Below are 26,993 nucleotides of genomic sequence, written 5' to 3' on the forward strand. Positions count from 1 at the left end.
GGTTCAAACATTTTATTAAAAATACTACGTTTCGATCGCAACAAGCGATGACGATCTACGTGACTTTACCGAAAGACCCAAAGAATATTAATTCCTGCAGTCATGAAAGCTTTAAGTCAAGATTTGCTTCGTGACCGTTATTTATCGTTGCGACTCTTGCAATCTTGAGTGGTTTTTTTGTTTTACTAAATTCTATCAAGCTCTAGAGGGCCGCTCTGACACCACGCCGCAAGATCCCCCTTCCCCCACACTATACCCCCCTCCCCCACCACGCGCGATCTGCCGATCATCTACATGTGCGGCGTACCAATGAATGAACTTTCAAACAAGATCCTCGCCTCTTCGATGGCTGGCGACACGCCGCAACTGACATTCTTTGGCGCACAATTGTACGGAACGTGCCGTGTACCGCCATTGTTAATCCACTGCTAGATGAGATCCTCCCACCCCCACCCCCCCCCCCCCCCCCCGTCGCTATACGGATCGTGGGAGTTGTTTGACCATACTTCACCACGCCGGTCAATCGATGGAAAATGTAACGAGTCACGACGTATCCATTTTCTGAAAATAGCTATAGGACGCTCACCGCCTTTCCCACACTATCAATAATTAAATCGATATATTAATACATCAATTGGGTGATTGATTTGATCTCCACTCAGTAAAACATCAACCGCACGTGTTCTGTAGCAATGTTCAAATAAAAAGGTGCTCGTATTCGACGGATCTTCAAATGCTCAAATCAAATCATTAGTGCTATTTGCTCGTTTAAAACGTCGTTATATATTTGCCCTTGGAACACCAATTATACATTGCCTCGCGATAAGTGGGGCTTAGGCGGGACAACGTCGCCAGCTGGGGACTACGGTGAGATGGGTCGAGACGTAAGTCGGAGTGGCAGTCAAAGGAAAGAGCGACGGAATGATGTGAACGTGCGGCGCAAGACGGCAGCCTGCACACGGGAGGCCCCCACTCCGTTATGCGAGACGAATGCCACCGACGCGGCGCACGGAACATCGATCATCGATCTCCCCGGTCTCCAGAAGCAACGAATTAAAGGAGAAAAACCAGGGATCTCGTGTGCAGGTTGCTTAGCGAGGAGGGGCTGCGACATCGCAGGGGCCGTGGCGGGTTGTGACGGCTTGGAGAGGCGTTCGTCCAGCAGTGGATTTGGTCACGACTCTCAATTTCAACGGTTGAGTGGAGAAATTAACACAGATTCTGTCCTGAAGCCCTCTCTTCGTGGCTAGCAGCCCCGCCGCCGCCCCCCTTCCCCCGCACCTCTGATTAGCACGGTTGGCTACGTGCGAAATAAGTTCAACATACTTACATTACTTATTATAATGACGATGAACTCTTGTAACCCAGATCTCCCCTGAGTGACAGAGAGACACAGAGAGAGACATCTCTGAGTCGCAAGGTCCTCTCTCGTCTGGTTGAATTCCCATTCCTGTCCGCAGACTCACACCGGCTTGACACCCCCTGCACCATGCTCAATCACGAAGCGCGGCTCACGCAAAACCAGCGGAACGGCTCCGCTGATTAAATACAAATCCCGCCTAATTTGCACAGCCTGCACCTGTCTCTAGGTGAGAGGCGAAGGGGGAGGGGTGTGGGCAAGGCTTTACAGGTATCAAGAGGGGGTGGGGTGAGACTTAAACGCTTTCAAGTATCCCGACAGACGTTGCGCGGAAGAAAAAAAATCCCCCACAAATCCGCGTAGCCGGCGCTACCGATGTGCAGTTCACTTCCAACGGCGTGTTCGTGAGCACGCGGACCACACCGTTGGCTGTATCATCATCATCGTCGTCGTCTCGCGATCTGGCCCAGGTTCCTCCTCGGCCCCACCACCAACCCATCTCGTCGTACGTAGCCGCCGGCAATCATGGCAACTACAACGCCCTACATAGGCAGCAAGATGAGCTTGATCTCAAAGGCGGGCATTCGCTACGAGGGCATCCTGTACACGATCGACACGGACAACTCCACCATCGCCTTGGCGAAAGGTACGCACGGGGGTTTTACGGGTCGACTACGGGCGCCCCCCCCCCCAATGCCTGGTGGATCTCTCCGAAGCTAAGGGTGGGTTGAAAATGAAGCTGGTTTAGTTGTCTTAACGCGCATTTGGTAGAGAAGGAAGACTTGCCCGGAGATGGTTGGTCAGGAGGTGAGCGTTACAGCGATGTTATTACTACTGGTGCAGTTTGTGTGCGTATGTGTCGTATTTGAATGTCGTGGAACCGTTTTGTTGCCAGTGTCAAGGTGTGGATATTAAGAAATAGGTTTTACCCTTCCAGGCAATAAAACAAGGGGTGGTAAGACGTTCAAACGACGAATAAGTTACCTTTTTGCAAGGAATCCAAGTCTGCATTAACCACACACTACTTGTGGTGAGCATGCTCTGATAATAATAATTAAATATACTGCGTTGTCTTTGGAAACTGGCCTACACCAGAGCCTTCTGTGGCCTTCTCTGGTCTGACGCTGGTGGTGAGACGGGGCTCTTTAGAAGGCTGCCGTCTCTGGTGTAGGCCAATCGGTTTCAAAGACCATGCCCGAATATTATCGGAGCATGTTTTTGTTGGCATGTTCACCACAAGTACCGTGTCTGGTTAATACGGATACGATTACTTTCTAAATATTTCTTATTTGGTGTTAGAACATCTTGAACACCAGTTTTATTGCCAAGGGGGTAAAGCCTATGCTTAATTTTCACAGCATTTGAATGCTTTGTGGATTTGTTTTCCTAATGGGTGCACTAATTCCGGATGCACTCTCCAAAATAATTTGGCACACGGAATAATGCAGTGCTGTCCCTGCATTCCGCGTCTTCACACGTTGGCGAGGCTTTCTACTGAATAAATGACTTGAATTTTGGTTTTATTAAGCAAGCATTTGCCTTGTTGCGCACAACCCCCAGATCTACAAGCCCTCGATTGCAAGCGAGAAAAGTGGGCCACACGAGAGTTTAAAAATAGATCTTGAGTGTATGTCCAAGTCGTTTTATTTCTACGTAATAGTTAAATATTGTTGCCGCTCACAAAAAACAGTTAATTTGGAAATGTTCCAGATTTATTTTTTACCGTCACAGATTGGGCCAACGGCACCTGTCGGGATTAAATTGGCACAATTGAGCACTTCTTTCGAATGGCGTGGGGGAGAGGGAAGCAACAGTTTGTATCGATGTCATTAGTTGAATGTGAAAATCCTTCGGTCAATGCAAGGCGGTAGTTAGACGCTGTGCGGATTGCAGCGATAAGCGTCGGGGCTGTTCGCGGATGGAGATTCCGTCCGGTGATGCGTCTCTCTTTTGATGGTTCGGCACTTGCACGCGCTCAAGTAGCTGAGAGCCCATCTCATTTGCTCTTCGCTCGATGTAACGATTCCCCCCATCGCCACGGCCGCGAGCTCGAAAGCCGGAAAGTTTGGCAAAGCAGCGTGTGCGAGGGGGGGGGGGGGGTGATTTGTAAGATTGATCGTAAACTTTGAGAGCACATTGCGGCAGGATTGATGGTATCGTCCAAACGACTGTTTTACGTTGGGGGGGGGGGGGCGGGGGGCGGGGGGCGATGCGTTCCTGAAAGGTGCGATGACGAATATTGAAACGACGTAAATCTAATCGTATATTTATATAGCGCCTTTATCCAGGGCGCCTTACAAGGGTTATGAGTGGGTACAATGAGGGTAGCTAAAGGTGATACGGTGAATAGGGATTGGGGGGGGGGGGGTATGGGGGAGGTTTTGGTGGGTACAGGAATTCCGAGGGGGGGGGGTACCTCGGGAAGGATGGGCCCAGGGAGGAGCGGAGTCTCGACGTGGGAGGGTGCTTCTCGCTTCCACGTGGAGGGGAACTTTGTTCCAGTGCAAGGGGGGCAAGTCGGGGGGGGAAAAGGAGCGAAAACTTGGATTGTGCCCAAGGAGGGGAGGGGGAACGGTTGGGGAGTTGTGGGAGGGATTGAAAGCGGCGCAGGCGGGCGGGGAGGGCATGAAACGAGAGGAGGGTGGCGAGGTACGGGGGAGATGTTGGTGGAGGCGAAGGCTGAGAGGACGACGGATAACGAGTCGGGAACGGACGATGCTGCGGGCGACGTGAGTGCGGGGTTTTGGGCGACTCAAATCGGGCAGTGGTGGCATTTTGATAAAGAAACGACTTAAAGGTGGGTTAGGAGAGGGGGCGGGCGGGGGACTAAAGTGTGTAAAATGACCCTACTTACAAAAGAACACCAAAGTGGGGGATGGTGCAGGGCACCCTGCTAACATGCACGCGGGGATGGGGGGGGGATGAATCAACAGGGGGGAGTTGCGGCGTCTGAGAGGAGGATGGGGGAGAATGTGCTCGTGTGGGCGTTCGGTGGATTGTTCTCCTGTCGCTGGGTCTCGAGGCATTGCGGCGGTTTGGCGGTGGGGGCGGTTGGCTTTCATTCAGCAGTGGATCGACCATCCCTGCTGCGGCTGCTGTTGCCTTGTGAATTGCCCTCGCGTCTCAAGCCGCCGTACAACGACACTGCCATTTGCCGCCTGCGACTCTGGGCGATTACTCGACGACGAACCCCGCGGTGCATTCGTCAACACCGCCGCTTTGTTTTTTTAAAAGTACGAATCTACAAATTAAAATCTAAATCTGGCAATAAGGGGCCCGCCTACATGTGCTACGAATGAGAGGCGCACGCGTGTGCTTGTGCACCCAATTGCAGGATCGCCAAATAGGTGGTGGAACTCTGCGACTTGATGGACGTGTGGCCATGGGCCCAATGATTTTAATCACGCGAGCTGAAATCTATTTAAACCCAAATTCAATGCCTATTTCTGTGCAGTTATTGACCAGGCTGAGACCCATGAACTCGCGCTACCTGAGATCTCGATTTTTTTAATTGCGCGTGGCTGAAACCATCCGGATTCTATAAACCACGATTACAAAATCAATCTTTATACTGGAGGAATCCAATGAGCTATGAAGCTCTTTCACAGACGTCCAGTAGGGGCGGCATCAGAACATTACAGCATACAAAGACACGATTCTCAAGCCCTAATGCCATTTCTGTATCTCTCCTACGATTCCACCGAGTCGCCTGCTTGGGAGTTCTGCTTTTAACTGGACGACAAGTGGTTTTCTGCGGGCTGCATGAAGTGTACGTTACATGGGGTGGGGATAGCGGTGGTGTGCGCTCGTGGTGTTTGTCACGAGGTGTGGGGGGGAGGTGGCGGTTGTCGCATCGTTGAGATGCTTGGAGGCTCCCAAAGACGGGAGGGAACGAAATTTAATGCCAGAAATGTCTCGCTTGGCTTGGCCCTCCCGTTCTCTAAATTTGCCTGTTGACTCCTGGTGAATTATGTTAATTTACGATAAAATTAAGTATTCACGAGAACGAACTAACTGCACCTGTTCCATTAAAATAAGATTTTCAAAAATGCAATCGACATTATCGTGGCTTATAATGATAATTGCAGTCGGCTACAATTCTGACACTTGCGCCATTGCTTGCCATGGCCGGGAATGAAATCCAGGCGAGCAGTGTTGGTACCAAAGTGCGCCAACCACTGCCCCACTGCTCCACCCTGAAATAACAATCGTTTGCACCACGTGCATTGGTCTGTCGACGTTGAAGGATGGACTGACTGCGTCTTTGCTGAGAATGCGTTCCTCAAATTTGAATATTAAGCTGGCCCGGGAGGGATGTTTGTAATTGGTTAAGCAGGTTGCGAGGGTGATGATAGGGATTTGTGATGTTGATGCCCATAAACATTCAATACCTGCAGGCATATGGGTTACGGATGATGGGCTAGTGGTTTTAATTCAGCTTGTTCAAGGAAATAAATAAATCTTAATTTTTGGCTTGCATGGCTTGCAGAGTTGAGATGAGCGAGGCTCAGAACCCCGTTAGCTAGAAATCGATTCCTGGCTACAGATAACGTCGGTGGCCTTTCTCCGAACCCATTCTGTGCTTCGCGTAGGGAGACCGCCTTAAAGTTAACTTACCTGGTGCGGTGTGCAAAAAAAAAATATTAGATCAGCACTGGGGAGGATGAAGGTAGCTGGGCATGGAGCTATAAACTATTTTAAACAATGAGGTTTACCGAGTAAGGCCCACTTACTATACCGCTCCTTTCAAAAGCGGCCTGCCCACAAACGGTAGGTAACTCAACGAAGTGGCTTATTTACGTGTAGCCGCCAAATACTCCAAACGAATGTTTATAAAAACCGGAGGACATGGAGAGGGAAAAAAAAACCGCTCGATCCATGGGGAGAAAACCATGCCAACTTCAAATATACAGACATCAGGGTTTGGGTCAACGCATGACCTCCGATATACCAGGCGAGGGTCGTTAACTTCTCACCACAGTGGCGCCCAAAACCCACAACCACGCACCTCGTGCTCTGTTCCGACCTGCATATGTGCTCTCGACCGTAACAACACTTGACCAAACGGGTACGTGGAGGTCTGTACCGGCGGCGGGCGTCTTCGTCTTGGTGTGTGCTCTGTGTGCTCGTTTGGGGCTGTACGCGAAGGCTGTACCGGCGGCGGGCGTCTTCGTCTTGGTGTGTGCTCTGTGTGCTCGTTTGGGGCTGTGCCAGCGGCGGGCGTCTTCGTCTTTGTGTGTGCGCAGTGCGCTCGTTCGGCACGGAGCGGCGCCCCGCCGACCGACCCGTCGCCCCTCGTGAGGAGGTCTACGAGTACATCATCTTCCGCGCCAGCGACATCAAGGACCTGACCGTGTGCGAGTCCCCGCTGCCCGCTCTGCACCACGACCCGGCCATTGTGCAGGTGAGGTGCAACCGCTCTATACCATTAAAACTATTTTTGTTTTACAAGGTCAGGCCCACCGAGCTACGTAGCTCTTTGAGAAGTGACCTGGCCACAAATTATCTGCTCAACGAAGTGACTCGTCGTGTGGAAATTTGTAGCAGCCAATGACTCCAAACGCACGTTGGTTCTAAATGTGGAGGTAAAAACTGGATGACCCGGAGAAATCCACTCGACCACTGGGTAGGATGTTGAAAACTCCAAATATAAAGGCGTAATAGGTCTGGATCGAACCCCGCGACCTATTGTATTCCAGGCGAGGTAGTTAACATCTTGCCACTGCAGTGTCGTCATGGTTTAGGGGAGTGGTGGCACAGTGGTTGATGCGCTGCACCACAAACCCGGCTACGGCCACCGGTGTTTGATTCCCACTTACGGCCAACACCAGGTGACGATTATCTGCCCCGCCCACTCCGCGTGCCTTGCCGGCCTCAAATTTGCTCGCACAGCACTTGCCCCAAACGTCCGTTAAGGCTTTAACGGACGTCTTTGGCAATAGGTTGACAAAATGTCAACTAACTCAAGTCTTCAACACTGATCGGCCACATTTCGGGCAAATTGCCCTTCGTGGCGCTAGAATCGGGAAGCCAGAGATGGTGGAGAATACGAGTCGGAGACTGCACTTCACATTAAGGGGCTTGATGAGAGTTACATTGGAGGGTTTTATAGGTTGAGGAGGAGGCTACCAAGATCTGTGCCAGCGTGCCAATTGATGAATTGTGCAACCCCTTGACCCTGGCACCTGATTGGCTCTCAAGGGACGACATCACATTTATCCCTCTAATACCGAAACAACAGGAGGAGTTCTACACAAATTAGGCTGTCGCCTGACGCTAGTTGTAATTGCTGGCGGGTTTACACCTCCAACACACCGGTGTGCTGTACAGTAAAGAATTGGCATGTTCTGTTTACGTGACAACCCTCACGAGTTGGCTGTCCAGGTAGTGGCGGGTTCAACGACATTTACGTGATCTAACCCCAAAAAAAACCTCTGGATAATATTGGTTGCAAAAGCCTACGTGATGAACTGGAATACGATATTGATTTAATTGTTCATCTTGGTGTCTTTACGAAGGATATTATATTCGTAAGTGTTCTTCACAGGAGGGGGAGTGGTGGCACGGTTGTTAGCGCGTTTGCGCCATTCAACGCTACGATAGTGGTATTGGGTTGGGATATTGGCGTAGGGCAATGCCAAGACTGAAAATGGGGGCCTCTGCAAATGCAACATGTTGTGCGCTGTTTTGGCTGCCAAGCAGTAGTTTTATATAGTCTGCTTAAGAAAGCGCGCAAACGCACACATTGCGAATGTTTCATTTAACGGCAGGCACATTGGGAAGGGAAAACATGTAGCTTGTGTAGTTGGATGCGTGCCTGGGTTGTGTGCCAGGTTATCCAAAAAATGACAGGAAATCCCTAAAGGGACACAACAGTTCGAAGTAACTTGAGCAGCATGTTATACGTGAATATTGAAAGGTAATGGAAGCTTTTTGTGTGTTTCCTATAAAAGAAGATAAAACTATAGCCAAGGTGGCTCTGATGTCGGATCATAACTCGTAACGCTGAGGGCCCTGGTTTCAAATCGAGGATTGAACTGGGTTCACCGTTTAATTGAATTGATCATCTCAGCCTGATCAACAATGACTGAAACAACAAAAACCCATTTCAAATTCCATTTCGGGAGAATTTTTAATTTCGTTTTGACGTGTCACGTGACAAACAATCGCACACTTGGGCAGAGCGCTTGGAAGTGTTTCTCCCCCCTCTACTATTTTGACCAGAGGTCACTTGCAGGGGTCTCCAGAGGCAGCTCTGTGATATCCGCTTCCGTGGGCCGTTCCCTAACGCGAAGGGGTCGTTGCGGGACAACTGAATGGGATTGTTCGTCTCGCGACGGCGTGCCGCCGATGGCACAATCGGGATAAACTTTGGGGGGGGGGGGGGGGGAGAGGGGGTCAGTTGTCAAATGAGACGCAGCCCTGTGGGGGGGGGGTGGGGATGTGGGCGCCAGCGAGCTGACAGCCGTATCCTGGTATCGCCCCTCCAGCGCCTGCTGCGTCTTCGGCGCTCTCCGAGGCCTCGATCCCATAATGCGCGCGACAAATTCAGGGCCGTCTGGGGGAACCGCGAGCGGTGGTTGCAGATTGGTCCGGTGCGCTGCGAGACCGCCTGAGAGCGATTCCCAGCCACGGCGAATATCGGCGGAGAGTTTTATCAGAAGCTGCCCCGTTGCCTCCCCTAGGGCCACTCTGCCTTAAATGCCATACCTGGTGCAGGTGTAAGGGGGGGTGGGGGGGATGAAGGTAGCCCAGGGTGCTGTTGTCCCACCATCCACCTGCTCGGCCAGCATTGACCTTAATAGGCGCTTTCTCGGTTGTGCTGCCACAGCTGAGGGTGTTGGCGGGCTATGTACATCGACTGTCTTATTTTCAGAAAGGCTAGCGCCTATTCTGTTCTCCCAGTTAATTTATTAGCACTGACTACGAACGGTGCAAAAGAAGTTCAACATGCGTACATCATTGATTATTCTGTTAAATTCTTGGGTCTTTCGGTAAAGTCACGTATGTTCAAAGAAAATAAATAAATAAAAAACAAAACTACGACGTTTCGATCGCAACGCAAGCGGTCGAAACGTCGTTTTTTAAAACAATTTTCTTTCAACCCATCTACGTGGCTTTCCCGAACGCCCCAATAATATGAATTCCTGCAGTCACGAAATCCTCAAGTCAAGATTATTATATTGCTGCGTAAACCCCACCCCCGTCCAGTCCTCCCTAGGCACCCCGGGGGGTGCCGCTCGCTACCCCCTGCACCACACGTGTGGCGGCGCGGCGAGCCGCTACTCCGTGCCGGGCACGCCGACCGGACCCTACGGTGCCATGGGCGGCTACGCGGGCCATGCGCAGCACGGCGCGCAGGCCCACCAGCTTGTGCAGGCGGCGGCAGCGGCTGCGGCGGCGGCGGCGGTCGGGCACTATCCCTTCGTGCAGCCTGCGTACGGAGGAGTTGCAGGTATGGGTGGTGTGTGGGCGCGGCGGGAGGTGGGGAGCGGCGGTGTCGTGGTGATCGCGCCGCGCTACGAACCCGGCACACCGAGTTCGAGTCCCGCCCGCGGCCAACGCCGGCGACGATTATCCGAAACGGTTCTGGGTGTCCCCTAGGTCGACTCTGCCTCCAAATGAGTACCTGGTGTGGTGTGTGCAGTAAGCTTCAGCACTGGGGATACAAAGGTGGCCGGGCATTGCACCGGCTGCCTACCGCCTCTTGTGCCATACCACCAGCCTTCGTAGGTGCTCGCTAACGGAACTCATCTCATCCGTTGAAGGCTATGCGGGGGGGGGGAAGGGAGGTTCGAGTGCTGTGGTGGACTCTAACTCCTCGCTCAGCATTTCCTGGGATGCTGCTCGGCATGCTTGGAGTCGTGACTAGGCGTAAGGCACTTATTTATTAGGAGTACAAAGAACGCCAATCCATAAATACTTATTTTTTACCCTTTATTCTGATAATCATGTGAACGGATTTGGGATGGCAAGGATGAAAATAATGCTCTTAGTAACCTGTACAGTATTTCGCGGACATAAATGCCGTGACCTTTAAGGTGCATAGTTGTCTTTTCAAAAGCTGGGTGCAGTTGCGTGGATGCAGTTCATTTTAAGTGTCCATTTTTTTAAAGACGTCAGTGTGGCTTGAATGCCGCTGCTGCCGTGGTGCAGCGGAGGGAAGGCGGTGGCCACGTTCCAGACGGCTGGGGCTGCCGCGGAGAAACCGCGCCTGGCGGGGACTGTCCTGGTCCTTGGGGGAGGTGGGGGGTTGAGGGGAGGTTGCGGAGTTGTACTGTGGTCGGACATGGCGTGCCAAAGTTACTCGCATTGTTCTTGGACCGTTCCGCATAAAATAAAGCCACGGGTCAGTTGGTGTATGTGGGGCTTGGGTGGTGGTGGTGGATATGGGGAGTGGTAGTGTGGCGGTTGGCGCGCTGTGAGCCAAACCCAGTGAGCCGAGATCGATTCCTGCTCGTTGCGGACGCCAGCTGAATTTCTGAACCAGTTCTGGGCCTCGCCTTGCGTCGATTTGGCCTTAATTGGGTACCTGGTGCTATTGTGTAAATGGCTCCACTATGGAGGCAAATGCAGCTGGGCCATGGTGCTGGCCACCCACTCCGTGTGCCTTGTCAGCCCTCCATAGCTGCTTGCTATCAGCACTTGCCCCCCCCCCCAAACACAGCAGTCTGTTAAGGCTACACGGGGGTGATGCGTGTGGTGCTGCGGCGTATTGATTGCGCGCCTTCCATGCTACGAGCAGGGTTTTCTACTCGTGGCCAACATCGGTGGTGAATGTATCTGGACCGGTGGTGGTCTGCTTTGGTAGACCACTGTCTTGAACGGGTGCCTTTACCGTGCTGTGAAACATCGACCACGCGGAGAGGAAGGCAGCCAGTCAGGATGCTGTCCAAACCATGCTCTGCTTGAGCACCGTTGCTGATTTTATCGATGGGCGCATGGTGACAGCGCTCGCTCTTACGAGTCTGTAAGGCTGCGCATGGGGTCTTTGTATTTTGGGTGTCACTGTTCTTGTAGATTTCCCCCTCCCCTAATTTATCGATCTCTTCCAAGACTCGACAGAGCCTTAATTTGCGCCGTCAGAAGCTGCTTCTGATTCCCGATCGAATCTTTCGATTGGTAATGGGCCGTCGCAGCTCCGACTTGCAATTCCTAATCGGATTCTTTCAGAAGGTCCGATCGCATTTTCTAGCCCAGATTGACCTATCCGTAGGATGAATTGAACGTTGAGGATACGTTCTTGCGCTGACCTTTTACGTTGCCAGGAACGCCCGAGTCTGCACACTTTATGTATGGACCTGCATTTGGGATGTATGGATTGTACTCGTAATGAGGGGCTGGTGTTGAGAGAACCCAGAGGAAAACCCATTGCAGAATGGGGAGGGAGAACGGTCCACATTGAGCCCAGGGTCTTTGTGCTGTGAGGCACAATGCCATTTGCCCAATGGGGTAGCAACTTGAGCTCTGAACAGTTGGATTGAAAAGGTGTTGCTGCACTGCCAATCTTCTGGTTGCCACCTCAGCCCAAGCCTTAAACACCGATAATTACCAGGCAATCCACTGCTGGATGAATGGATGTATGTTGGACTTCTTTCACACCGTACTTGGCCAACCATGCTAATTGGAGTTGCGGGGGTGGTTTTTACCACGTTTTACCATGCTGGTAAGTGTGGAGAGGGGGGGGGGGTGCCATAGATGTAGACGATGGAACCTTTGAAGTACAATGGACCTTGCCGTGCACATTTATAAATAACGCGATCTAACCCAAAAACCTTTATGAATAATATTGGTCGCGAAAGCCTACATGTTAAACTGACTAACCTCTATGGGGAGGATACTTTTCTTAAAACCAGAAAGTTGGTGAAGCTCCGCATTAAGCGGATGAAATTGATATCTTCACTGGCGTTCCTCAAAAGATGCAGAGATTCAAAGGTAATACCAAACGCAGTAAAAATAACACATCACAGTCTTCTAAAGCTAACCAAATACTACACAAAGCTAACGAATTATTATTAATGGAGAATACAGCACAACAGGAGTGAATTATCTTACATTTCTGAATCGCTAAAGCAGTTACACCTAGATATAGGCAATAGTGTATCCATGCATTATTGGAATATAATCGATAACATAACACAACAATCGGCTGATAATGTGTTTAATCTAACAAAAACTAACCAAATGAATACATTTTCTAGATTTCATAATAAACAAATCCCTACTAGTAACGAACAATTTAAAAAGAAAACCGTAATGAACTTGACTAACACTTATAACCAGTGACATGATCTCTGTCCTATCTAAAGGCATTAACTTTGCCGTTACCCCACGCACAATCCCAGTGGATGAGATAATTGCTGAGGTAGAATCAGCAGTAAGACTCCTTCCACATAATGAGGCAGAGATGACTAGACACGAGGTAGCCAAAATAATTGAGAATAGCAAAGTTCCAAAAGTAAATATTAGCTCTAACGAAGCAAAAGCCTTAAGAGAGCTCCGTGTAAATAAAGATATCCAAATCCTGGCAGCTGATAAAGGCCGCACTACTGTAGTGATGTCACGAGCCGATTATGATAATAAAATTAGAAATTTACTAGAGGAAAGTAACTACATTAAAATTAAACGAGATCCAACTAATAGTTTAAAACGTAAGACTACTGCAATAATTGCAAATTAATTAATCCGTAAGAATGAGCAACACCAAATTAAGCCAAGGGCCTCAACCACCTAGACTGTATGGGCTACCAAAGATTCATAAAATCGGCATTCCATTACGACCCATAGTCGGTACAATTGGCTCTGCCACTTATAAAGTAGCAAAATATGTAACTTAACAAATACAGCCCTACATCGGTAGGACATCTTCATTCATAAGAAATTCAGAACATCTTGTGAATGTGATTAAAGATATTAAACTTAATCCTAATGATATTCTGGTAAGTTTTGATGTGATTTCTCTATTCACTAAGGTTCCAGTGAACGAATCGCTTAAATTACTTGAGACACTAGTAAAGAATACAGGTTTACCAAAAGATATTCCGAAACTTGCTGACCATTGTTTAAATAACACTTCTTATGGAGAGGGGATTTATTTAAACAAAAGGAAGGAGCAGCAATGGGCTCTCCTTTATCTCCTGCTATAGCAAATCTGTACATGGAAAACTTTTAAATAAAAGCACTTGCCTCGAGCACATTAAAACCATATTTTTGGTTTAGATATGTGGATGACATTTTGGTTGTCTGGCCACATGGTAAAGATACACTTAATGATTTTCTAAATCATCTCAATACACAAAACCCGGCCATCCAGTTCACCATGGAAATGGAGGTGAATAACACACTCCCGTTCCTAGATATTTTGCTTGGACATGGCATAAACGGTAAAATAACACAGCGTTTACAGAAGGCAAACGCACACTGATGCCTATCTGAATGCAGATTCGCATCATCCAGCTCAGAAATCCTTTCTTATCAAGACGCTTATACATCGGGCTAAAACAGTGTCAGATGGTGAAAGTCTAGTGAGAGAGATCAAACACGTTAAAGAAGCATTACGACAGAATGGCTACAATAATACTCAAATTAACAGAGCACTGAATGCCAAATCACGATCGCAAAGCAACTGCTGAAAGAGATCAGATTCTTAAAACAATTAAAATTCCATATCTCAGGAGTAACTGACAAATTAGCCCGTGTTTTGCAAAAGCAAAACATTACAGTAAGATTTGGTGCAGTACACAATTCAAAAACTAGTATCTTGCACGAAAGACGAATTACCTAAATTATCAACAGAAGGTGTATATCGGATTAATTGTTTGTGGCAGATGCTATATTGGACAGACGGGATGTAACATCAGCATAAGACTAAAATAACACCAAAGAAATGTTAAATGATCTCAAACACAACTGTCGGCAGTGGCAGAACATACTTGTCAACAAGGGCACTCATTTGATTTTGATAACGTTGAAGTGTTGTGTAAAACGAATTATTACTGGCAAAGACTAATTAGAGAATCCATTGAAATTGAAATAAACAGAAATAACTTTAATCATTCTGATAGCTATAGGCTTGGTGCGGCTTGGAAGCATATTTTTAAATAATACATATTACAATTCCTTATAGGGGAAACACATATTAATTAACGGATTACTAATGTAGCATATAATCACAATAACACACATTACAACGTATTACTAATCTACAACTCATTACTAATCATAAGCATTGACTGATTACCAATCGATTATATAATTACAATACCCCCACCCCCCCCCCCTCAAATCACTGCACCTGAAATGAGTTAAGTGATGACGTCACCCTGCTGCTCTAAGACCGAGAGCGAATGAGGGCTTTACCATTCTGGCTAATTGCCCGATTATGCTGGATGTAATTACCAGCGAAACGTCGTACTCAAACTGTAAATGTTGTGGATTCACTCTTCAACACACCGGTGGGCTAAAGTAGTGAACTATGTCTTTTGTCAACGTGACACTTGATTTTGCTGATTGGCCGTGTCGGGTGGTGGAGGGTTTCGACACATTTATAAATAACGCGATCTAACCCAAAAACCTTTATTATGAATAATATTGGTCGCGAAAGCCTGCGTGTTAAACTGACCCCCAGGGAAGTCGCTGTGGCGTTGTAAATGGTTAGCGCGCCGGACTTGATCCCCAGAGCTTGCTGCTCCTATTCCATCTCCCAAACAACGAAGGCGAGGTTTGTTAAATGTCCCCGGCTATTTCCATCCCAGCGGTGTAAATGATTTAAAGCCGCCACGGATTGGGTGGATCGACAGGTCACGGGTGGTGGGGGGTAAAGTGTGTGGGTACTACCACTTTTCAAAGTTGTCTGGCATAGTTGATCAAATGCCACTTTTGAGCCAGCTTCAATGCAGGCTTCTCCACTCGTGGTATCGGCAAGAAATTGCAGGGCTGTACCTGTACCCTTTTATGACCTTGTCACGTGGTTTCCCTTGCCCAGTGGTTTTGCCTTGGGTTGTTTTCGTCTTTTGCTCGTTTAGAGCAACTGCATGATTAATGCGATCTTAATTGAACGCAGTTGAGTGCAGCTATTTTTATGGAAGTCTTTTGGGAAGCATATGCAGGAACATAAAAGGCTAGGTGTATAACAGCATGATGATGATAATATTTAGCGCATGCGGACTACATTTTTTTTTGCATTTGATGGTGATACCCGGTGATTTTTTTTTAATTGTCGCCTTTTCAGAATAATCCGTCATTTAAAGCGTCATAATTTGGTGCCCTCTGTCAATGCACTGCTGGACGAAGGCCATGCTGTTTGTCATGCCGGGGGGGGGGGGGGGGGCGGTATTCGACCTACCATACTTGTGTGGTTGTGGTGAATGGGTAGGTGGTGGGCCAACCACTGATTTGGATATAATTTACTCGTGATGTGGCTGAGAATAGTAGTTTTGTTGGGTTCATAGTTGTGCGAAAGGCACTCTTCACACCCCTACCACGAAATAATACAAGAGGTGCTAAATGGTTTTTGTTTGCAATAACAGCGTTTACCAAGAAAGCCACTTAATTTAGCAACCATTTGTGGAAAAGTGGCTTCTGAAAAAGCAATATAGCTCGGTGTCTTGTCTGATAAAAAATTAAAAAGTTTTTTTAAATTACCGCTCTTCCACCACTCCACCCAATTAAGATGTGCACCAAATCTTTTTTATTGCAGCTTAAAAGTCCTGCACAACGCATTTTTCCATGGCAATGGTGAACTAAGACTCTCTTTTCTTTCTCTGGTTTGTGAAAAATGAGGTTGCCAGAGGCAACTGGTTATATTGATCTCAACGAGATTCTGTGGCCACCCTATTCACTGGCTGGGTATGGGGAGTTGAGGATTTCTGATCGGATCTTCGCCTGCATCTCTTAACAAACACCTGATGCCAGATTTGTAATGTCCAGTGAGACGTCGTACAGAAATCCGACTTTTTTTTGCTCTTCAACATTCTCGTTTGAAACCACATGAATTGGTGTGGTGTTCCAGGTGACAAATTTAATTTGTCGGGTGGCAGAGGGTTTAGCAGCACATTGGGCATTGTAGAGTAGTAACCCGATTTACATTGGCGATGCGTTCCTGAAATGTGCGGCGAAATATCGAAACGACGTTAATCGAAGAATTTTTTTTTCCACAAAATACTGTACATGATTATATTTTGTTATCGACAGCGAGTACATGTCGTCATGCGCGCGACACGAAGTACAGTAGTTGGTTTACACTAATCGGGGGTGGGGAACGTCCAGCCCGCGGGGCATATAAGACCCGCGAAATCGTTGGGTCTGGCCCTGCCAAGGCAACCGGACGACTCGAAATTCAATAAATCTAGGAGCTTTTTTTCATATCAACACGTTTAATTGTGTGGCCCGCGAATGATGTTGTAAATATCCAAATGGCCCTTGGTAGAAAAAAGGTTCCCCACCCCTAGTTTACAGCGTAGGTGAAGGTGGAGTCAATGGATACGAGAAAGGACTGATCCTGTCACCGACGTAAATTTGGTAGCGGTGTTAGTAATAAAGTGACGTCGTAAAAGCGGGGAAGTTGTAAATTGATATTGCCGTGTACCCCCCGATCATCTAACCCAGTGGTTCTTAACCCTGGGGTGCACCACCCCCTTGGGAGTTGCGAGATGACCTTTCTGGGGATGGGAGTCGTAACACAAATTCAGCACAGGCACGCAAGTGCAACTACTTTGTTTTAATCAAATATTTATTTGTTAACATTGTAAATTTCACGATTGAGAACCAAAGGGGGTTGCAAGGCTGTAGTAGAGGTTATATAACAGCCACTGATTTTAACCGAAACGTGTGAATCCTCGTACTGCCCCCCGTGTTGGTTTAGGCGAGGTCTCCCTCTGCAGGCGAGAGGACGAATCGTAAAATCTGCCGTGGCTTGTGGACAACAGTCGTGTTGACCCTCATTCCACCATCTCGTTCATTAATGTTAAACCTCCCCCAAAGTGGTGCTGCCCGACCATAAACGTGCGCGCAAACACCCCTAACGCAAACGTTTGTTATGCGCGTGGCAACTATTTTTAACCTGTGCAAAACATTCATTTGCACAATATATAGTGTGTGATAGCACTTGGTTGCATCAAGAGCAAATAAAAGCGGAGGTTCCGTTTCGTAAATGTTGGAGACGCAAATGGGGTTGTTGGCAACGCTGCGCTTGGCTGCCGAGTGATTCGTGTGGTTTTGAAGGCCTCGCTTGAAGTGAAGTAAACATCGCACGCTCGGCTACGCTGGGATTTGTGCGTGGTGAGCCCTGCTGCTCGGTGAGAACACAAACGTGGGACTGCAGTCGTGAGGAACGATAAGGGATGGTGGTGGTGGTGGTGGTTATGATCATGAAGGAATGACGGATGACGATGACAACACGATGGGCGATTGAGGGCTTTGGCACTTGTGTCTTGCCCACACAGCTGTTGTAAAACGCCCCCACCCCCATAATGCCAACGGCCACCTTTCACCACGAAGTGAGGCTGATGTCACCACGGCGCCCGTGCCAGACTGGGTGCACTTCGAGGCCACGAAGTGTCGTTGACGGGGAGGTCACTGGACGGCCCCCACGTGCCCCCATGGGTTGACGAACTGAGACGACCGGCAGTTGCGCCAACTGTGCCCGTCTCCTCCGTCGCCCACGCAGGTGTGGCACCCAAAGCAAGTGCGGCCACTGTGCACGTCAACACCACACCGCAGCAGTCGGCCAGGAAGAGCGTCACGGTGGAGCAGGGGGTGCAGACGACGGCGCCGCCGCCGCCGCCGCAGCAGCAGCAGCAGCAGAGGACCCCCGTGAAGCAGAATGCGGGTCCCGCGGCTCCCAGCGTTGGGCAAGCAAGTATGGCTCCAGGTGGTGTGGGTGGTATATGACCCCCCCCCGCTCCCCACCCCCATGCCGTCATTCATCTGTTCATCAAATCTGTACGGTCGTTTTGAGCAATGTCCCAATTGACCGTTAGCATCTCGTACCGATGTGCACTCCGATTTTCAGCACGGTTGGCTACGTGCAGCGCACAAAGTTCCGCATGTGTGGGCGAGGTGTTTTTTTTAGAAGGGCTCCAAAGCAGAACTTGGGCACAAGCTCGCCCTCCCAATGGCACATTCAGCAGTCGTCCTGTCTCCTGGACGTGTTACCTACCTGTGCATTAAATGGGGCACCCATGCCAGCCGGCTACTTGGTGAGAGGCAAGATAAAATGTTTGCCCTTCAATGCTTGCACTGCCGAGCGTAATGAAATATGGTCAAACATCACCCACAACCATGACTGATGGCACATGCTACATGAGAAAAAATATTCGTATGTGCATTCTAAAATGAATGTGCTGTTTAATTTGATCGATAGCGATCGATAAGTTATTGCACCATGATGAACTGCCTCCTGCATGTAGGGGGGTGTCTGTACCGTACGCAATATTGAAGTCTACGTTTGCTATATTGAAGTCACGTGAGACGAATGCGTTCGTATATTGAAGGCTAGTCGTGCACAGATTATATCGATGCATTAGTCGTGGGGCTATATAAATAGCGGTGGAAAGGCAAAACCCCTTGCCGCATTCATTATTGACGCTGCCTCACAAAGGCAACGCGTGCATTCGCCTAGACTTTTGCAATGGCCTTTTGAACATGTGCAGAGGAAGTAGGACATTTTTGGCTGTTGGTGGCGACCTGAATACCGAGCAGCTGGTATGAATTTTTTTAATGATTGTGAATATTTACCCAGGAAGCCTGGTCGGCGACAGTAAGACTCATTTGTCCGTGAGGGTCCGACAGTTGTTTTGTGTAGCAGGGTGTACTCATTGATGCATAATTCCAATGGCGAAAGTTTGCAGGTAATTTTTCACATTTGGACAAATTTTGACCCGGTTGCCAGCACACAATGGCCTACTCTTGCGAATGACAACGCGGGATCTTTAACGTCCACTGAAGCAGGATGGTGTGTAATTTTCATGATGGTGTAACACAGCTGGAGTGATGTAATCGGGGGCTGCCGCTGAATTAGAACTGTCAAACTCTGTAACGAGCGGCTGTGTACGCCGTGTCTTGGGGCGGATCGTTGCATTGCAGAACCGTGACCGTGTTGATGGATTTGGAGGCATTCGTACGTCGTGTGGATATAATTGTTTGGTCGACGACGATGGTGGTGGTTTGCGAATGCTACTTTACACTGCGGGTGGTCCTAAAAACTGCAATTTTTGTTAAGTTGTCAAGTAACAGACTTGACAGGTGAGCGGTTTGCTGCTCAATGCATCATTGCCACCCCCCCCCCCCGCCACCACTAGTTCCCAATTCGGTTCGGCTGGCTTTCCCAATCTCCCCAGTCCTCTGATCCCACCAAAATTGACTCCACAATTCAAATACAATTTAAACTAAATTCCACGCTGCTCCGTAGCAGCCGTCTAAAATCTGGGCAACCCCGATGTTGAGGCTGCTCCGAGGGCGCACGTGCAGCGCAGGCCCGTCGGTGTGGTGTGCGTGTGTGCACCCTTTTGAAAGGAATCTGTCGGAACCCGTTAGGCAAGGTTTGCTCAGGGGTGTGGCTCTGAGTTGTCAACTGTTGTACGGAGCACTTGGAATGTCAACTGTGCCGTTTTTAAATATACATACATGTAATTGTCACATTTTTGCACTTAGAGGGCAAGTGAACTTTGGATGCGGAGTAAAATTTTAAGTGACCACCCAAGACGAGTTTTGGGGAGAAATTACTTTCCATTGCGAAATGAATGGCAGTGAAAGGAAGATGTAGGACGGTGAAACGAGCCGAGTTGTAGGTCGAAAGGATGAGGTGGCTTTTAAACGGCCCATACGTTTTTGTTGCTTATTAGGGTTTGAATGAGTTGTTGTTTCGTGCTATCCCTATTTTATATATCTGGGGCCCCATGAACTCCTTGGGTCCAAAAGTTTAGCCTTGGCTTGTGCCTCACGTAACTACCGACACCATGACAATTTGTTAAATCGAACTAATTTATTTTTATTTGACTTTTTTAAAATCCTGATTTAATCACCCTTTCTAATTTTTTGGCTGAGTTGCCCATGTTTTTATTTTTGTTTTCTTTAATTGTATCGTCCATTGGGCTTTTTTAATGTCAGTTTTAGCTTCATGAGGTTAATTGTTTTGCCTCGTACAGCGCTTTTAGATTGCCACTATGAAAGGGTGCTTTCTGAAACGTGAGTTTTGTTATCATGGATGATAATGATTTGTTCTTGGCTTAAGCAACCTTAAATCTTGACCTAAAGCTTTCGTGACTGCAGTCACGTACATAGGTTCAAAGAAAAGAACAAACTACGACATTTCGATCGTAACACAAGCGGTTGTCATCAGGAAAAAAGGGGGTTGGCTTCTAAAGGCAAACCGTTTATAAAGGTTTAACCCCCTTTTTCCTGATGACGACCGCGTCTGTTGCGATCGAAACGTCGTAGTTTTTTCTTTAACCTATCACGTCACTTTACCGAAAGACCCAAAGCATATTTAGCAACCTTGTTCACTGGGGCATCTCGGAGCATGCTAATCATGAATGTATTTATATTCTTTAACTAGGTAAGGCCTAAGGGGAGCTATACAATAGACATCTTTGTCAGAAGTAACCTGGTCACAAATGATAGCTCCACGAAGTGGCTTATTGCGTGGAAATTTATAGCAACCAAATATATAAACACGCGTTTATAAATTTGGAGACCCTGGAGAAAAATCCACATGACCCACAGGGAGAACATGCAAACTCCCAATATACAGCAGGGGTCGGGATCGTACCCACGACCTCTTGCGTACCAGGCGAGTGTAGTTAACATCTCACCACCACCACCACCGCTGCGTTGGTGAATCACAAACCAAGCTGCCGTTTTTTTTCCCTCCCCGCAGACGTGAGCCGCCGTTGGCGTCCCCGTGGGCGTTCCCAGAAGGCCCAGGCCCCGAACCTGGGCGATGAGTTTGAGGCGGAGTTTGACTTTGAGAGCGCCAACGCGCAGCTCGACCGTGAGGAGCTGGACAAGGAGTTCCAGGGCAACAAGGCCAAGCAAGGAGAAGGTGGTGCACTTCTTTTTAAAGGAGCACTTCGGGGGACCCAGTTCCGCTGCCCCCCCCCCCCCACTACCTCCCGACTCCCCCATCACTCCTGTGGGATGTCTCCTATTAGAATCAGAATATATATTTTTTGTCCACTGGAGGAATCCGATGCGCTACAAAGGTATTTCACAGATTGTCCAGTAGGGGCAGGTCAGAATGTAACAACATACAATACAAGAACCCGATGGGAGTGCACAGTCTATAGGTAAAGTAAACAAATCACTTGAAATAGTAAAATAAACTAATCTTGTTTTACCAGGTGAAGCTCACTGAGCCATTCGCTTTTTCAGAAGTGACATGGCCGCAAATGATAGCTCAATTAAGTAGTTTGTGGAAATTTATATCAGGCCCTTTTTTATACTAGTGGGAGTAATCGTGAGGAATGAGAACTTGAGAAACTCTCCACATTTGACAGCCTTTTAGTGCTTGGCTGGCTGTCGCTGCACTTCTGGGTGAGGGCCTCGCATCCCTAGTCAGGTGTGGGTTGCAGAAAGAGTGGAGCTTGGACCATGTAAAGCACGGATGTGCAGTGCAACAGTGGATTTATATGACACTGCCCCTCTACTGCCAACAAATTATTAGGAGGGGGGGGGGCAGCATCACGGTGATGAAATGTGAACTACCTTGCCTCGTGTGTTTGATCCGAACCCTGACGATTATATATTTGGAGTTTGCATGTGTCCTCTGCCCATGGTCGTGTGGATTTTTCTCTTGGGTCAGTTTAACACGTTGGCTTTTACGACCAATATCATCCATGATACAGATTGTTTTTTAGGGTTGGATTGCGATGTAACCCAAAAACCTGTTATTGGTTTCTCTGGGTCCTCCAGTTTTTCCCTCCACATTTTATAATCAACGTGCACTTATTGGAGTTTACCTGCTACATTTTCACGGAGAAAGCCACTTCGTGGAGCTATCAATTGTGGCCAGGTCACTTCTGAAAAAGAGCCATAGTTTGGTGGGCCTGAAATAATAAAAAAAGTTTTATAATTGTATTGTTTAGCCCCGACTCGCATTGGTGAATAGTTGCATTTTAACAAATGCTTAATTTTGGAGACTTCCCCGTACTAAATGTTTGTCCCTTTAGGACCATGATGCACTTGGACAATTTTTGTTTACGAGGAGCAATCTCCACTAGCGTCCATCACGGTGACCTGTTGCCACGTCGTTTTCTGTTTAAAAGTTTGGTTGAACAAATCTGTACCGTTGCCCCCCTCTAGTGGTTCACCACGGCCATCGCCACAAGGGAGACAAAGGTGGCCAGGCGTGGTGCTGGCCCACCCATGCCTTCATGTGCCGGCCTCGGTGCCACTCGCCAACAGCACTTGCCTCTCCAGTCTGAAGCTATACGGGGGGCGGCGGATTTTCTTCTTTAATTGTCCAGGCCACCCCTTAATTTCTGAAGTTGATGTCTCCCTTTGTGCTGCAGACAAGCAGAGGGGTCCCAGCAGGAACTCTGCCGTGTTACCTGATAACTGCTTCTACGACAAAACGAAAAGCTTCTTTGACAACATTTCCGAAGATGGCAGGTAATTGTGTTTCTGTGGCTTGTGATTTTTTTTTATTGGATCTCCTTGCTCATTGCGGTGTTGATGGTCTTGGCCGGGCAGTGGTGGCGGCACACCGCAAATACAGCACCTGAAGGAGGCGAGAGATTGATGGTTCACAATCTCTTGCAATGTGCACCGACTTGCCAGGAGATGGCAGTACAACAAGTGGATTCATCTCCATCTGTACGGAGATGGTGTTGCTGTTTCCCCCACCTCCCACCTTTGCACAATGGGGTTTTTGTTTTGTTTTGTCCCTCGTGTATAATAACTCACAAATGGAGTTTGCCTAACCATCCCAATATAGGATGACAGATCTTGGGAAATCGTTGGTGCCGTTCCTGGCTGCCTTTTTGCTTGCATGCGGTTGACCGCGCCTCCTGAATATCTGGAAACTATGGGCGTTATGAATGTGACGTTAACTTTAATTACTGTGCATAAGCTGTGCCCGCACCCCCCCCCCCCCCACTCTTCCTTTCACCTTGCAAGGAACCGCCGCGTGACGTGGGCGGAGGAGCGGCGCTTGAACCTGCAGACGTTCGGGGTGAACCTCCCGGCCGCGCGCGCTCGTCGCTTCTGGCCCGGCCGGGGCCGCGCGTCCTGGTTCAACCGCGGGACCCTGCGGCGTGGGGACGGGCGACCGGGCATGCCTGGAGCAGGGGTGCAGTCTCCTCGGCCGGCCAAGGTGCAGGCCTAGACGGAGCAGGAGGAGCATGTACAGGTAAGGGTTGCTCCTGCACTCCCGTTAAGCTACAAAACAAATCTAAAATCTGCTCATGCCTCCCTGAAGTTGCGCGACTTGTGTGGCCAACCCATCTAAATCCCTTTACGCTCTGCCCCAAACCCCCCCTGTGAGAATGCACTGCTCTGTGGAGTATGATGGGAGCACTTTTTATAGCCTTGACTCTGATCCCATTTTTCCATTCGTCTCCTCTCCCCCTTTCTATTCCTCTTTCCATTCATTACATCCTTGACTCCCCTTCTCCTGGTTGTAGCCACGGGTACACTACCACAATTGCTTATATAATATAATTTGCATATATCGTGAACAACTTCTCAATCATCATTTATCGTAATATTAAACATGGGACTAGATTTTAAATCGATAATTCGAATGCCCAATTTAATGCTTTTGTACGATCTGATCCACTGGAGGGCTACATGTTTGGAAGATCCAGATGTACGAATGTTTATGGCCAAGATTCGTACAGGTTTTCTTGAACTGTCAATGTCCTCTTGACGATTCATTGCTCTTATTTGGATGCCACGGTGGCGATGTTAACTCTCTTGCCTGGTATGCAGGAGGTCGTGGGTTCCATCCCAATGCCTGTATAATTGAAGTTTGCAAGTCCTTCCTGTGGTCGTGTGGATTTTTCTCCGGGTCCTCTGGTTTTTCCCTCGTTTAAAAAAAACATGCGTTTTCGAGTAATTTGCTATAAATATCCACACGATAAGCCACTTTGTTGAGCTTTCCATTTGTGGCCATGTCGCTCCTGAAAGAGAGCTGCATAGCTTTGTAAGCCTGACCTGGTAAAATACAAATTTAGAGTATTTCAAATGGGGTTGGTTGGCAATGCTTTTGTGCCCAATTTAGAGATTGACGAAAGGGCATTTGATGGCTTGGAGAAACCTTGTGACCAAATCTTGGCCAAAATCGAGACCACGAAATACGATTCTCCAAATCAGAATCGAGCCCCTTGTGGAGGTCGACGACGACCTGTTGGTTTTCTTCCGTGACGCCGACAATGTGTGCTTTTGTTGTTTGCAGGTTGCAGAGAACCGCACTTCATCCCAGTGTACATATATTGAGGGTTTGCTTTATTTAAAAACAAAAATATTTGTAGAGTCTGAAGAAACGTTACGTAGAGGGGTAGTGCAAGAACTGTACGTGGTTTTTGTTAATTTATATGCGATTCTTTCATGTATATGGTGTGTAAATAAGAGAAACACCGTTTAGTTTAACGCTTGACACATTGTAAATATTGTTTTGAACTTCAGTCTAATGGGTGACCTTAATGTATGTCAAGTCGGACTTAACTTTAAAGCTTTAAAAATTCTCCTAAAATGGGTGCTTTTGTGCGACCAGTCTTAAGCTGAAATGAGCATGGACATGACAATTTAATTAACGGAGTTGTGTTTGTATTTCACAAGGCGGCGTTAAATGTTGCGGAATTTATATCGGCGCATTGGCTGTGGTGAAATGGCTGGCAAATAATGAAGTTGGCCAACTTGTTGGATTTAGAACATTGCTTCGTTGAATTCACTGCATTGCTTAATTCCTGTAAACTTTGGCCGGAATGAGGTACAATGCATGGCTTTAACAGGGTTGGTGGGGGGGGGGGGGGCTCCGCTGGATTTGAAGAAAAGTAAAGTGCCCTTCAATAAATTGAGGCATCATCTATTCCAGCTTGAGGGCCGATTTAGAAAATTGAATCTGTGCTTGGTGTGTACAGCAGCGCGCATCGCGTCTTGACTTGTTGTGGTTGTCTCCTAGGCTGGTGCTTCTCAGCCCCAGTCCTCGCAACCCACGGTGGGTGCAGCTTTCTGCGCTTGCCGACCTAATATCGGTTGTACGCGGTACCCTAATTTGCATATTGGGGAAAATATTGGGAATTACAAACGGTGGAGTGGCAGTTCAGAAACTCGTGTCCAGACCCGGTGCTTTTTATCGGTAAGATCCTGGATTTTTGCCCCCTTTTGGTGAGGACTACCGCTGATTTGCTGTTAACTTGTCGTTCGCACACAACCTTTACTTAAATGCAGTGCATGAGATCACCGGTGTGGTTAATGGTGTTGCGTGTTTTTTTTGTTCTTGTGCAAAAATTTGACGGGAAACGTTAAGTGAACTCGTGTTAATGACATCTTTTTTTTGCTCGCCTATTTTTACGATCTTGGTTATGTTTGCTGTTGATTGCGAACAGGGGTTTGATGTGCAGTCTGTGCTTTGTAGGGGTTTTTTGTTGTGGCTTTCGTTGAAGTCGAGGGTCAAAGTTTGCATCCACATTGTGTTGCGTCGTGAAATATAGGTTCTGTCTGACGTTGCTGTGGAGACAATTGTAACCTCTGAGAAAATGGACGTTTGCAAATGCTTGTCAGGAATTCTAAGGCACATTTTAAGTAAACACTGTTAACTTGATTTGGAAGCTCAAGCACACTGACCTGGAGAGACCAATTTTTTTTTCGAGGGCAGCTAAATACTGAACAAGGTGGATTGGTGGCTGGGCAGTACCGTGCAATGAACCTGGCCCCCCACCTGAGTTTGATTCTCAGCCATGGCTGAAATAAGTGGCGTTTTATATACGAACCGGTCCTGATCCCCCGGTTCAGCAACTACCACCGACCAGCTCTATGAGATTTAAGTATGGTCAAACAGCCAGGAGGTTGGTTGTGATGTTGAGGCTGACCCTGTGTGGTTTTTTTTGTTTTCAACGGGGCCAAATAATGTTGGGATTGTGGTTGAACAGCCAACAATACAAATCCAATGTTTCTGCTTTGCGTGTTTAGTATTTTGTGTTATGTTGCACGTCTGTGTATGTGATCTGTACATATTTGAAATAAAGGTGTGCACCCATGCAATACCCCGCATATTGCTTGACTGCTTTATGGCGACACGTTTCATTTTGCTGGGTTTTTTACTGGATGCGTTGACAGAAAATTAACGTAAATAAATCCATGTAAATGCCAAATTAAGAACCCATTGTGATGGACGTGCACAGTAGCGCCGTTACACTGACTGCGGTGACCCCGAGGTTACATTCTTCGCCCTGGATAACGTATGTGGCAAGTGATGCCTAAACCAGTCCTGCCCCCCTTAAACCTGCATTGACTAGTGTGAAGTATGGTCAAACCCCCCCAAGACACTGGAGGAGGGCTTCCTCAGTGATTGCAGAAGGGCTGGCAATTACCCTTGATCGTTTGTAAAATACAAGTTTCATTTGTTTCTAATGCAACGATCTAAACTTGGTAAATGGGTACAATGACAATGCCTAATGTTAGAAAATGAGTA

General features: G+C 48.0%; 1 protein-coding gene across 4 annotated transcripts; it reads left to right on the top strand.

Annotated features, from left to right (window-relative positions):
* Positions 1–1,656: 1,656 nt before the first annotated feature.
* On the top strand, positions 1,657–26,565 carry LOC116945968 (protein LSM14 homolog B-like). Of its 4 annotated transcripts, none has more exons than XM_032960698.2 (8): positions 1,658–2,006; positions 6,607–6,764; positions 9,572–9,815; positions 18,027–18,230; positions 21,237–21,401; positions 22,870–22,969; positions 23,477–23,708; positions 24,756–26,565. In XM_032960698.2, exons 1-7 carry the CDS (start codon positions 1,886–1,888, stop codon positions 23,682–23,684), a joined length of 1,200 nt encoding a protein of 399 aa, XP_032816589.1. In that variant the 5' UTR covers positions 1,658–1,885; the 3' UTR covers positions 23,685–23,708; positions 24,756–26,565. The 4 variants fall into 4 exon arrangements, with proteins under 4 accessions (XP_075925748.1, XP_032816589.1, XP_032816591.1 ...); XM_032960700.2 differs by having other exon boundaries at positions 18,027–18,218; XM_076069633.1 differs by lacking the exon at positions 21,237–21,401 and having other exon boundaries at positions 1,657–2,006; positions 18,027–18,218.
* Positions 26,566–26,993: the final 428 nt, after the last annotated feature.

This window comes from Petromyzon marinus, chromosome 25 (genome assembly GCF_048934315.1).
Source record: "Petromyzon marinus isolate PM22_M1 ecotype Great Lakes invasive population chromosome 25, UKy_Petmar_22M1.pri1.0, whole genome shotgun sequence".
NCBI classification, from domain to species: Eukaryota; Metazoa; Chordata; class Hyperoartia; order Petromyzontiformes; family Petromyzontidae; genus Petromyzon; species Petromyzon marinus.

What these genes read in the sequence shown, in the direction of transcription:
- LOC116945968 (XM_032960698.2), top strand. Translation starts at nt 1,886, where the DNA reads ATGGCAACTACAACGCCCTACATAGGCAGCAAGATGAGCTTGATCTCA. An exon ending in CAAGGCCAAGCAAGGAGAAG is followed by an intron (nt 21,402 to 22,869) that starts GTGGTGCACTTC and finishes TTTGTGCTGCAG; the next exon opens with ACAAGCAGAGGGGTCCCAGC. An exon ending in AACATTTCCGAAGATGGCAG is followed by an intron (nt 22,970 to 23,476) that starts GTAATTGTGTTT and finishes TCACCTTGCAAG; the next exon opens with GAACCGCCGCGTGACGTGGG.